The sequence below is a fragment of the Myotis yumanensis genome, unplaced genomic scaffold, assembly GCF_028538775.1.
Source record: "Myotis yumanensis isolate MYYU_CA2020_CCGP unplaced genomic scaffold, mMyoYum1.0.hap1 SCAF_14, whole genome shotgun sequence".
NCBI classification, from domain to species: Eukaryota; Metazoa; Chordata; class Mammalia; order Chiroptera; family Vespertilionidae; genus Myotis; species Myotis yumanensis.
In genome coordinates this window covers 28,689,890-28,703,146 of record NW_027223765.1, presented here as the reverse complement: position 1 = coordinate 28,703,146, position 13,257 = coordinate 28,689,890, and the positions used below count along the sequence as shown (strand labels likewise).

The following is a 13,257-nucleotide window of genomic DNA, read 5'->3' as shown; positions in this document are numbered from 1 at the left end:
CCCTAAAAATCCTCTGTGCTTACCTATTCATCCCTCTCTTCCTGGAACTTTTGACAACCATGCATCCTTTTGCTATCTCCATAGTTTTGCCATTTTCAGAATGCCATATAGTTGGAATTACACGGTATTTAGCAGTTTCAGATTGGCTTATTTTCCTTAGTAATAAGCATTTGAGCTTTCTCCATGTCTTTTCATGACTTGATACCTCATTTCTTTTTAGTGCCAAATAATATTTCATTTTCTGCTTATAGCACAGTTTATTTATTCATTTACCTCCTAAAGAACTTCTTGGTTGCTTCCATGATTTGGCAATTTTGAGTAAAGATGCTATGAACATCTTCATGCAAACTTTGGTGTGGGCATAAGTTTTCACTTCATTTGGGTAAATACCAAGGAGTATGATTGCTGGTGGTATTGATTGATTATAGTCCATATAGTTGAGATATTAATTTCATAATAATTTTTCTTTTCAAATGACCTAAATAGACATTTTTCTAAAGAAGACATGCAAATAACCAACAGGTACATGAAAAACTATTCAACATCACTAATCATCAGGGAAATGCAAGTAAAAAAACACTATCACCTTACACTTGTTAAAATATCCATTATCAAAAAGACGAGAAAAATGCTCTGAAGACATGGGGAAACGGAACCCCTTGTACACTGTTGGTAGGAACGTAAACTGGAAAAAAACAGTATCGAGATTTCTCAAATAATGAAAAGTAAAAATACCATATGATTTGGCAGTCCTACTTCTGGGTATATTTTCAAAGGAAACAAAATCATTATCCCAAAGAGATATTTGTACTCCCATGTTCATAGCAGCATTATTCACAAATTGCCAAAGTATGGAAATAACCTAAGTTTCTGTCTATAGATGAATGAGTAAAGAAAATGTGTGCGTGCAACTGCATTTATATGCACAGATATAAACACAGAAAAATATTTCTGTGTTTTTAAATAAAGGAAATTCTGTCATTTGACAACATGGATGATACTGGAGGACATTATGCTAAATGAAATAAGCCACTCAAAGAAAGACAAATACCACATGGTATCATATATGTGAAATCCCGGGGGGAAAGAGGGCAGTAGATCTCTTAGAAACAGAGTGAAAAAGTGATTGTTAGGGACCATGGACTGGCGGAAATAGGGAGAGGTTGGTGCAAATATACAAACTTTTACTTACAGGTGAATAAGATCTGACAATCTAATGTATAACATGGTGTCTATAGTTAATAACATTTTATCGTATAATTGAAATTTGCCAAAAGAGTAGAACTTAAATGATCTCACACAAAATAAAGGTAAATATGGGAGGTGATGGATGTGTTCATTAACTTGTGGAGAAGCCCTTCACAACATACATGTATATCGAGTAATCACATTGTACATTGTATATTTTAAACATCTTAACAGTTTTGTCAATTATACTTCAATAAAACTGGAAAAATATTTTTTTTTTATTAACAGGATTGCCTTTGAGGTTATTTTTAAAGTTTTGAGTTGTACAGCACTTGATTCTTTTGCTCCATTGTGGAAAGATCTCTCCAGCAATGATTACTTCGGAGTTACCAGTGTTACAGTAAGTATTGTAATTTTCTTATTTTTTAAAATGTATATAACATTTTTCTATATCAAAATGTTCTCTTTTATGAGACATATCAAATATGTTCTCTGATATATTTAGATAGGCAATATGTTTGAATTCAAAGAACAATTAGAGTGCATAATTACCATATCCATCCTTGGCCCATATTATTATAATGTCAATATGTTCTGTGGTATTGAACAAAAAATAAAGTGTTAATTTAAAAAGAACCATAGTCATTCCTTTATAGATTGTTTATGATTTCTCTTGTGCTACAAGTTGTGATAGAGAATAGATTGCTTGTAAACCATGTATATTTTGTTTGGCCATTTACAGAAAATGTTTGTAGACCTTTATCCGATATCACAGTTTCTCTATCATACCTCCCACCTCCAGTTTGTTTTCCCTGAGATTGAGATTCTTAGTCTATTCTGGTTGCCAGAAGTAACCTGAAGGACATACCAGTTGGCATTTCTGGTAACATCTCATTAGATTTTTTGGAGTTACAGGACCAATCTAGAATGGAGTCTGATTTTTGGATTTTCTTGGAAATGTGATCATTGTAATGGCAGATACTTTTCCTTTCATAGGTTTCATCAAGGTGCTAATTAGGAATATGTGATAACAGTTTAGATACAATGAAAGGGATCAACAATTTACACAATTTTACACACACACACACACACACACACATACATACACTAGAGGCCCGGTGCAAAAGTCTGGGAGCCCTTGGGAAATGTCTGAATGACAGCTTAGTCCTGCTGCAGAGGCAGGAGAGGCTTCCGCCACTGTCACTATGCTTGTCAGCCGTGAGCCCGGCTCAGGGCTTCTGGCTGAGTGGCCCTCCCCCTGTGGAAGCGCACTGATCACAAGGGGGCAGCCTCCTGCATTGAGCATCTGCCCCCTGGTGGTCAGTGCGTGTCATAGCAACTAGGTCGTTCCACTGTTCGGTTGATTTGCATATTAGCCTTTTATTATATAGGCCTAGAGGCCCGGTGCACAAAAATTTGTGCACTTGGGGGGGTGGGTCCCTCAGCCCGGCCTGTGCCCTCTCACGGTCTGGGACCCCTCGGGGGATGACCATCTGCTGGCTGAGGCCTGCTCCCCAGGGGATTGGGCCTAAGCTGGCAATCAGACATCCCTCTGGCAGCCCAGCAGCCATCGGGGGATGTCCACTTGCCAGCGGGGAGCAGACCTAAGCTGCAGTCGGACATCCTTAGCGCTGCTGAGGCAGGAGAGGCTCCCACCACCACCACTGTACTGGCAGCCATTAGCCTGGCTTGTGGCTGAGCAGAGCTCCCCCATGTGGGAGCTCACTGACCACCAGAGGGCAGCTCCTGCATTGAGCATCTGCCCCCTGGTGGTCAGCGTGTGTCATAGTGACCAGTCATTCCCAGTCCTTCTGCTGTTAGGGTCAGTTTGCATATTACCCTTTTACTATATAGGATAGAGGCCTGGTGCACGGGTGGGGGCTGGCTGGTTTGCCCTGAAGGGTGTCCCAGATCAGGGTGGGGGTCCTGCTTGGGTGCCTGGCCAGCCTGGGTGAGGGGCTGAGGGCTGTTTTCAGGCTGCCCGCACCCCCTTCAGGGTGGGGGTCCCCACTGGGGTGCCTGGCCAGTCTGGATGAGGGGCTGAGGGCTGTTTTCAGGCTGCCCACACACCCTTCAGGGTGGGGGTCCCCACTGGGGTGCCTGGCCAGTCTGGATGAGGGGCTGATGGCTGTTTTCAGGCAGGCCAAGCCTGCAACTGAAGCTCCCAGTCTCTCCTTTTTTTATTATTATTTTTTATTCTGGGATTTATTTACCTTCTGTAATTGAAACTTTGTTGCGGTTCCAGCTGGCTGAAAGCAGGTACCTGGGGTTTGTTGAGCTTCTATAATTGCAACATTGTTGCTTAGAGTGCAGCTCAGAGCCCGGCTGCGGCAGGCGGGGAACCTTGGCTTCCTCCATCACTGGAGCAAGCAAGCCTCCTGTTCGCTTCAGCTGCCTGGCTGCTGGCCGCCATCTTGGTTGGCAGTTAATTTGTATATCCTGCTGATTAGCCAATGGGAAGCATAGAGGAGGTATGGTTAATTACCATGTTTGTCTCTTATTAGATAGGATGTTTATCGTCCCAGTTTATTTGTTTTATTTTATTTTTTAGTGCAAAAGACTTCTTTAATTTTTATTTTTTAATTGAATTTATTGGGGTGACATTGGTTAGTAAAATTATATAGGTTTCAGGTGTACAAATCTATAATACATCCAGTTTATTTATATACCTTTTTTTCCAAGAGATTATAGTTGGCTTTCCATTGGTCTCCTAGCTCTCTGTTTTTCCTTCAGAGCTCTAAGACAAAGAAGCTGTCCAAACTACTTTACCTGCTTGAAAAACCATCAATACTTGTCCTTCTTTCCTCCAAATATCGGAGATACAATTTAAGCTTTTTCTAGTTACTTACCTCCAGCTTCTTTATTCACCCTTTACTCAAACATAATACTGATTTTTGTAATGTAGGCACTAGAAAGGTCACTGTAGTGAGTGACCTCATTATTTCTTGGCTTACTTAGATATTACAATTATCAATGAATTTGTCATCATAGTGTTGCTTACTATTAGGCATTGTCAAATACTATGAATTGCCATATATATTCCACCACATAATGCTGTACCAGGAAGTCTGTTAGATTTTAGGGAGGAAGAGTATGTAAAAGAGAATCAGTCCTTGCCCTACTGGGTGGCTCGGTTGTACTGTCATTGGTACACCAAAAAGGTTGCAGTTCTATTCTTGGTTAGGGCACATACTTAGGTCACAGTTTAGATCCTCTGTCTGAGTGCATACGGGAGGCAGATGATCCATGTTCCTCTCTCACATTGATATTTCTCCCTCTCTCCCTACCTTCTCTCTCCCTCCCTTCCTCTCTCTCTAAAATAAAAAACAAAACATATCCTTGGGTGAGGATAAAAAAAAAAAAGACTTGAGTCCTTGTTGGCATGAAGCTTATTATAGATAGATACTAATCAAATAACCACAAATATAGATCTAAATGCCTTCAGTGCTATAAAGGTAAATTAGAGGATTTTATGAGAATTTTAACACATGCCTTGATTTAGCCAACTTTTAAAAAAAATATTTTTTTTATTGATTTCAGAGAGGATGGGACAGGGAGAGAGAGATAGAAACATCAATGATGAGAACACATCATTGATTGGCTGTCTCCTGCACACCCCACACTGGGGATCAAGCCCACAACCTGGGGATGTGCCATGATCTCCTGATTCATAGGTCGATGCTCAACCACTGAGCCATGTCGGCTGGGCAAGTCAACTTTTCTAAGGGTGAGATAGTTCAGTTGATAGTAAGTGGAGTGAGGGTTTGGTGAAAGAATAGATCAGTATATAAATTCAAGACTGAAGGAATAGCATGTGCAAAGACCCTGAAAAAGGAGGAGTTATGGTATGTTTGAGGGACTGAAATAAAGCTGGGTTTTGTTTGTTTCCTTCCCACCCCCTCTCCCCAGTTTGGGAATAGAGAGTGACATGAGATAAGGCTTGTGACTAGAGTGGGGCTATATCATATAAGAATCTGCTAAATCATATTAAGATTTGGAGTCTTTCTTCCTAGGAATAGTAGGAAACCACTGTAGAGTTTTTAAGCATGGAAGAGAACTAACAAGACATACCTAGAAAAATCATTCTTAGTGCAGTATAGTGATTAAATTGTAAGGGGCAACAATAGAAGCAAGAAGACCTAATAGGAGGAGGATGTTGCAGTATCCAGGCCAGAGATGTTGACAACTTGAACTAAAGTCATTACAGTGGAACTAGAGAGAGGTAGATAGAATTTCAAAGAGTTTTAGGGAGGAAAAAAAATCATCTATACTAATAAAAGGGTAATATGCTAATTAGGCCAGATAGACTGGACGTCCTTGATAAAGCCATGGTGGCAGGGGCCAAGGCAGAGGTGGTTAGGGGTGATGAGGCAGACAAGTGAGCAGTTAGGAGTCAGCGGTCCTGGATTGCTAGAGGGATGTCCAACTGCCGGCAGTCAGACATCCCCTGAGGGGTCCCGGATTAGAGAGGATGCAGGCCAGGCTGAGGGACACCCCCTCCCCCATGCACAAGTTTTGTGCACCAGGCCTCTAGTCCTATATAATAAAAGCCTAATATGCTAAGTGTCCTACTGTTCATTCAACCATTCAACCAGTTGCTATGACACGCACTGACCACCAGGGGGCAGACGCTCTGACCGGTTGGTTAGCTTGCTGCTGGGGTCCAGCCAATTGGGACTGGGCAAGACGGGCTGGACATGCCCTGTAGCCTTCCCGTGGTCCCTCCCCAGTCCCGATCTTGCACTAGTGGGGTCCCTCAGCCTGGCCTGTGCCTTCTTGCAATCTGGGACCCCTCGGGGGATGTCGGAGAGTCAGTTTCGGCCCTATCCCCACAGGCCATGTCGAGGGACCCCACTGTGCACCGGTCCTCTAGTTTTTATAATAATTGATCTGATTTTTCCATTCTGTTAATGTTCAATAGTCTTATAAATGTGAACATTAGCTATTTACAGGGTTTGTGTAGAGCAGTTGGTTGAACTTCAAATTAGCATACCCTTTACACCCAGCATTCTATTGTGTCTATCCTAGAGAGATATTTACTGGTATATAGTAAGAGTTAATGTACAAGGAAAGTTGTTTCAGCTCTATTTGTAATAGTACAAAACTAGACACAATCTAAGTGCTTTTGATAGTGAAGTAGTTAAAATTAATTTCATATATATTATGGAGTTACTATTCAGGAATTCTACATATTTGTATGGAAATTCCTATTTAAAATTTTTAAAATTGAAATATAGATATTTTACATTTTTATATGTAAAAACAAACATTTATTGAAAAGTATTGGTCAAACTTAATGTTATTCTGCATGTTGGAATTCAGAGTTAGTGTGGTGATGTGAAACTCTTCTTCGTATTCTTATATCTTCTCTATTACTTGACATTAAAAAATTTATGTAGTATATATTCTCATAAACATTCCTACAAATACTAATTGGAGTGTATTAGCTTATTTGTTGGTAATAGCATTCACCTTTAAAGCTGGATGTAATTGGCAGAATTAGAAAACAAATGGTACTTTTCTCTTTTGTCAGTAAACTCTTGTTCAAGGATAAATTAGTTTCACTAATGGGTCACATATTATAACCTGGAACCAACCAGATCCTGTAGTTGCCAGGAGATTTTTAAAAAAATATATTTTATTGATTTTTTACAGAGAGGAAGGGAGAGGGATAGAGAGTTAGAAACATCAGTGAGAGAGAAACATCAATCAGCTGCCTCCTACATGCCTCCCACTGGGGATGTGCCTGCAACCAGGGTACATGCCCTTGACCAGAATTGAACCTGGGACCCTTGAGTCCCCAGGCTAACGCTCTATCCACTGAGCCAAACCAGCTAGGGCAACCAGGAGATTTTTATAAGCATCAAAAGTGGGTTCTGTTTACACAAGAGAAATACAAGACATAAATTTTGCATTCTAGTATCCTGACATGGAGATAGAAAATTAAAGTTTACCTTGATAACTAAGTGGACTCTGCCACTTAACTAGGTGTGTGTTTATGGACAAGATATCAGGTTTTCATATCTTTTGTTTCCTCATCTAGAATTGGGAAAATAGTTTGTTGTTTTTTTTATACAAAGTTTATGTGCATGTTTTATATAAACTGGCACACAGTATATGCTGAGTATAGTCTATTTGAACTGTAGTGAGGAGAAAATATAATATGATTTATTGTTTTTTAGTAGAGATGAGTAAGATCAACTAGATCAGGAACTAACAAACTACTGCTAGTGACTTAGATGCCTGTTTTTAAGTATTATTGGACAATGGCTATTCATTTATGTACTGTCCTTGGCCACATTCACGCTATGGTGCCAGAGTTGAGTAGTAGACATAGAGATGTGGAGACCCCTCTCCCCCAAGACTAAAATATTTACAGCATAGTTTTTTAGAAAATGTTTGGTGACCCCTAAATTAGATCAATATTATTTATAGTTTTAGGTACTAGATTACCTTTGAAGATTTGCAAGTAGGGAGGTAACATGCTATAAGAATGTTACTGGTAGCATTGTACAGAATGGCTTGGACAAGGGAATTAGGAGAAGCAGGGAAATGAGATTAATTCAGGGAGTGATGATTATAGGTAATTATGGAAAGAAGGAGAGACAGAATTTTTATACTGAGGACAACTTAAGAGGATTTGTTAGCTGATGGCTCAAGGAAGACTGATGTGATTCTAATAATTTGAGTAAGACAGGATAGTGGTGTGGTGACAGTAATAAATTTTATGACAACTTAAAGCACATGCATGCATTAACTTAATAAATTAGTTAATTAGTGGTATGGCCATGAGCATAGAGCTAGAAATAAATCAGTATTGAACATAGTTTTACATGTGGTATTTGGTGAACTTGAGGTAGAATTCAAAAAAGCATGTTACACATGCAGTTAAAAATTTTGAGCTACAGATGGTCAAGACTATTGACAATATATAGTTACTGATGTAGAATTTAGTGAATAAGTTTTTGTTCAGATTATCCATACCTTTCAGTACCATGCTGGAGCCAACTTATACTGGCCTGGAGGGCTGAATATTTAATTTCTAGGAATTTTCTGACCCTGATTAAATATAACATAGCCGTTTAAAAAAGTTAAATCATATAAACTTAAAATTAAATAATATTATAAGTAAAAGTAATAATAGTCAAAACTCTTCACTTCCTAATTACATAGTATTTTCTGCTCTTTAATTTTTTATTTACATCTATTCTATCTATATGGTGGAAATACTTTTTAGTGGTGTACTATTACTGTTCATTACTTCCCAATTCTGGTGTTGTCAATTTTGTAGTTTGAAATTGGCTGTGGTGGAAATACTTACATTATGAAAATCAGTTAATTGGCTGTGGTGGGAATACTTACATTATGAAAATCAGTAAATATTGTAAATCAGGGTTCAATTTATTGTTTTATCAATTGGTTATAGATTCAATAAAGTGATAAATTAACAATGAGATTAAACTTGTATCAAGTCTATAGCCATTACATTATGAGAGCACAAAAAATTGAAGCAGTCCAGTATTTGAGATTTGTTATCCAATTCAATGAAGAAGTTGTTTATACCATTGAACAATGATTTAAGTTCCAACAAATGTCTTTTTCATTTCACTTGCATTTTATTCATTCAAGTGAACAAAGGTATAAGCCATCTTTCATGTCAAAACCCTATTTGTTCTTCACTTGCAACCTTAGGTTAGTTATGAATACAGGACTTTGGAAAAATTATCGAAATCATTTTATGTGAATAAATGAGCGACATGGAATCTACCTTTATATTGGTAACATTTCTAAGTTTATGTGCATATATATATATATATATTTTTGGAAGAGCCAGTTGTTAAACAATTACCAGCCCACCACTGACTTTCATGATTTATAAAACGAGTAAAATTCTTCCCAAACCTTTCTTTTCATATTGAAGAATTAGTCTTTTCCCATTGTATTTTACATTTATATTTTGTATAGCAGCTGCCATTTTCATAGTCATTTCCTCCTTTTTATTTCTCTATTTGGGAGCTTCATTTCACTCAATGTTATGTGATATTAGCCAGGGAGGATAACATTTTTGATTTGCTAAAGTAGAAGTATAAACCACTTCTAAGCATCCATATAATAGGAGGTAAGAAAAATAGTGGAACAATACTGCATTGTCTTTATGAATTAATTTGTTCACTAAAGTAATATATCACATCTTCTAGGGATTCAACTAATGAAACTACTGCTCATTCTGATGCTGGCAGCGAACTTGAAGAAACTGAAGTCAAAGGGAAAAGGAAAAGGGGTCGTCCTGGCCGGCCTCCAGTATGTATTATGCTTCTCTTCTTTGTTTCTATAATGATGACCAAGTAAAGGAGCTTGATAAGAGCTGTTTGTTAATTCTAGTACTGTTAATACTTTTAGTGACTACTAAAGATTCTTAGCAACTTTACTTCATAAATTGCCTTAGGTAGTAATCACAAAAGGGATAATGGTTATAGTATCTTTCTTGCTCTCTGTGTTTCTCTTGCAAGTAAATGGTACTCTACGTGAAGACATAGAAATGATTTACATGGAATGAGGTATAGTTAGTTATGACTTCCCTGCTTTTTAAATGCAACTCTGATTTCTTGTGAGAACCTATGTTTGTAGTTTGGTAGTATTAGTTTGGGATTTGAGGCCAGTCTCAGAATATATTCTCATTCATACATGATTGAGGAGTTTAGAAGAGCTCTAAGCATTCTTACTTTGAGGGATATCTTTATTATTCTGAGTACGTGAGTCATCATTTAAGGCAGCATAAGCTATTTGAGACAATATTATGAATGTGTCAAGGAGTTAAAGCTTGTACTATTTACACTACTTTTATGATATTTGCCATTAGCAATTTTATCTGTTTTATAAAAGTTCTTATAGAATATTTCAGCCTCTTTTTTAGGATACATAATAGTATAATGAACCCTTCATGTAACCATTGCCCAGCTATAGCAGTTATCAAATCATGGCCAATCTTATTTTATCTCTCTACCCCTGTTTTCCTTTCCATGTTATTTTGAAGGTTATCTTAGACATCATTTCATCTATAAATATTTCAGAATGTAGTACTAAAAGATAAGAACTTTACACCCTAGCCGTTTTGGCTCAGTGGATAGTGTTGGCCTGCGGGACTAAAGGGTCTCAGGTTCACTTCTGGTCAAGGGCACATGCCCAGGTTGCGGGCTCAATCCCCAGTAGGGGGCCTGCAGGAGGCAGCCGATCAGTGATTCTCATCATTGATGTTTCCATCTCTCCCTTCCTCTCTGAAATCAATAAAAATATATTTTTTAAAAAAGGCTTTACTTTCTCTATTGTTTTTTTTAAACATCACTCTAATATCATTATCATGTCCCAAGGTAGCAATATTTTATTAATATCACCAAATAACCAATTTAAAGTTTATAATCATTTCATAAATGTTATTACTTTTAAAATACAGTTTGTTGGTTTGAATTATGACACACAGGATCTACCTTTTTTAATTGATGATTGTTATTTAACCAGTTATTTATATATATGTCCTTTGTAGTGACTTAGGATTTATACACACACACACACACACACACACACACCACACACTAGAGGCCCAGTGCACAAATTTGTGCACAGGTGGGGTCCGGCTGGTCTGGTCCCAATCGGGGTGGATCGGGGCCGGGCCTGTGGGGAGGAAGAGACAGCAGGAGGTTGGCTGGCCGGCCGCCCCAATCAGGGCTGGGCCAGCTGGCTGGTGGGGCCATGGACAATTGGCTAGCAGGCCCCAACTCCAATGGGGTGGGGGGACCAATTGGAGGTCAGCGGCCGGGGGAGGGGCTGGGGGAGGATGGCTGGCTAGCCCCACCCCCAATTGGTGTGGGGGGATGGAGCTGGCTGGGGGGAGGGGTTGCAGGCCATTCGGGGTGGTGGGGGCTGCTGATCGGGGGTGGGGCAGGCCATGGGGAGGGGCTGTGGGCAGTGGACCAGCTGGCCCTGCCCCCAAATGGGATGGAGGGCCGATCAGGGGCCAACGGCCTGGGGGAAGGACTGCAGGCAGTTCGCTGACCAGCCCTGCCCCTGATCGGGGTAGGGGGGATGATCTGGGTTGGGGCCAGGTGAGAGGAGGGCCTGCAGGAGGTTGGCTGGCCTGCCACCCCCACCTCCTATTGGGGTAAGGGGGGGCGATCAGGGGAGGGGCTGGCTGGGGGGAGGGACTGTGGGCCTATTGGGTTGGTGGGACCCCATCGGGGGCAGGGTGGGGCTGGGCAGGGGGAGGGCCTGCAGGAGGTTGGCTGGCCAGCCCCGCCCCCTATTGGGGGGGGGATCAGGGGTGGGGCAGGCCTGGGGGATGGACTGTGGGCCATCGGGGTGGGGCGGGGCTAGCCAGGGGAAAGGACCGCAGGGTGGGTCTGGCTGGGGGGAGGGACCACGGGAGGTTGGCTAGCCGGCCCCACCCCCTAATCGGGCTGGGTCTCTGGCCACAGTGGGCATCATAGCAACCAGTCATTCTGGTCGTTCTGGCGTTCCGGTCCCTGGCTTTTTATTTATTTATATATATACACACACACACACACACACACACACACACACACACACACACATGGAATAGATAGATATATATCTTCTTTGTAGTGACTTACTATTTTTTTATGTGTTTGCTGTTTCATCAGTGTTTGTTTGCCACAGTTTTTAATTAACTTCAGTGAAACTTCATACCCTTTACTTTTCCAGGATGACTTCTACCATTTTTCTCTACCTTACTTTTATCCTCCATGTTTATTTAAAGGGCAAAATATTATGGAGGAAAAGATATGCATTGTAATCACTCTTTATAATTCCTCTTAATTTTGTAGAAGTATTTGGTGATACAACATTTTTTTACAAAAACATTTTGAGAAAAGTGAAAGAGTCTTGCACTTAGAAGCTGGAGACGATTCTAGCTCCCCTTTGTATGATTTTTCTGAGATTCTAGGTCAGGGGTGGGCAAACTTTTTGACTCAAGGGCCACAATGGGATCTTAAACTGGACCGGAGGGCCGGAACAAAAGCATGGATGGAGTGTTTGTGTGAACTAACATAAATTCAAAGTAAACATGATTACATAAAAGGGTACGGTCTTTTTTTTTTTAGTTTTATTCATTTCAAACGGGCCGGATCTGGCCCGTGGGCTGTAGTTTGCCCACGGCTGCTCTAGGCAAATAACATTGCTTTTTCTGGGACTCATGGATATACAAGCAAAATTGGAAATTAGACTAAACTTGCTTGAAGGTAGGAGTATAAACTTTTGCCTATGTGATTTCTTACTTGAATTTGTAGGAAGTAAATAGTACATGTTCATCTTATGTTTATAAAAATTGGGAAAAAAAATGTTGCCCAGGTAAGATAATAACATTCTAGAGACTTGTGTTAGTTAGACTTTAGTCCATATTTTCATACTCATTAGCTCACATGGCTATCTACCTACACTTCCACCTGACCCAGGACTATGTCTTGATCTTGGAAACAAACAAGATTTTCTGAGTTTGTACTCTGGACTTTGCACTGAGATGGTAATTTTTATGTCACTTAAATCCTCACACCAATATTATGAAATAGTTCTTATATACAGTTAACAAAATACAAAACAAAAATAGAAAGTGGTAACTTTCCTAATGTAATTTGCCACAGACTTACTTGTTTTAGTATTATTTATAATAGTAAAAGATTCTAACTTCCAAACTCTTTTTTTTAAGAATGCCAAAATGCCAAACTATTACTTAATATTGAGAGGTATAATTGTCAGAATGGTCATATTTGAGTTATGCCCCAGTACCTGTTCTGAAAATGGCATGGAGATTTTCTTACTAAAAATAAAAAATTATTGAGTAATTTGAGAGAAAGCAAGAAAGTGAGAGAAAAATATTGATTCGTTGTTCCACTTTCTTATGCATTCATTGGTTTGTTAATGTAAAAACACGGGTGAAACCTGTAAAGAATTTTTGTGAGTTTATTTGAGCCAAACTGTTGACATATGCCGGGAAGCAGAACCTCAACAAATTGAGACCAGAGAATGGTGGGTTACATCTGTATTTACTAGTATACATTG

The 13,257-nt window shown here is 39.6% G+C and overlaps 1 protein-coding gene across 3 annotated transcripts in view; it reads left to right on the top strand.

Moving 5' to 3' along the window:
* The window catches only part of STAG1 (STAG1 cohesin complex component), a 332,216-nt gene that overhangs the window by 95,395 nt on the left and 223,564 nt on the right, over positions 1-13,257 (top strand). For all 3 annotated transcript variants that reach the window (XM_070433471.1, XM_070433469.1, XM_070433470.1), the window contains 2 exons: positions 1,477-1,588; positions 9,387-9,489. In XM_070433471.1, the coding sequence (XP_070289572.1) occupies positions 1,560-1,588; positions 9,387-9,489 (132 nt within the window). In that variant the 5' untranslated portion in view covers positions 1,477-1,559. The remainder of the gene's footprint in view (positions 1-1,476; positions 1,589-9,386; positions 9,490-13,257) is intronic.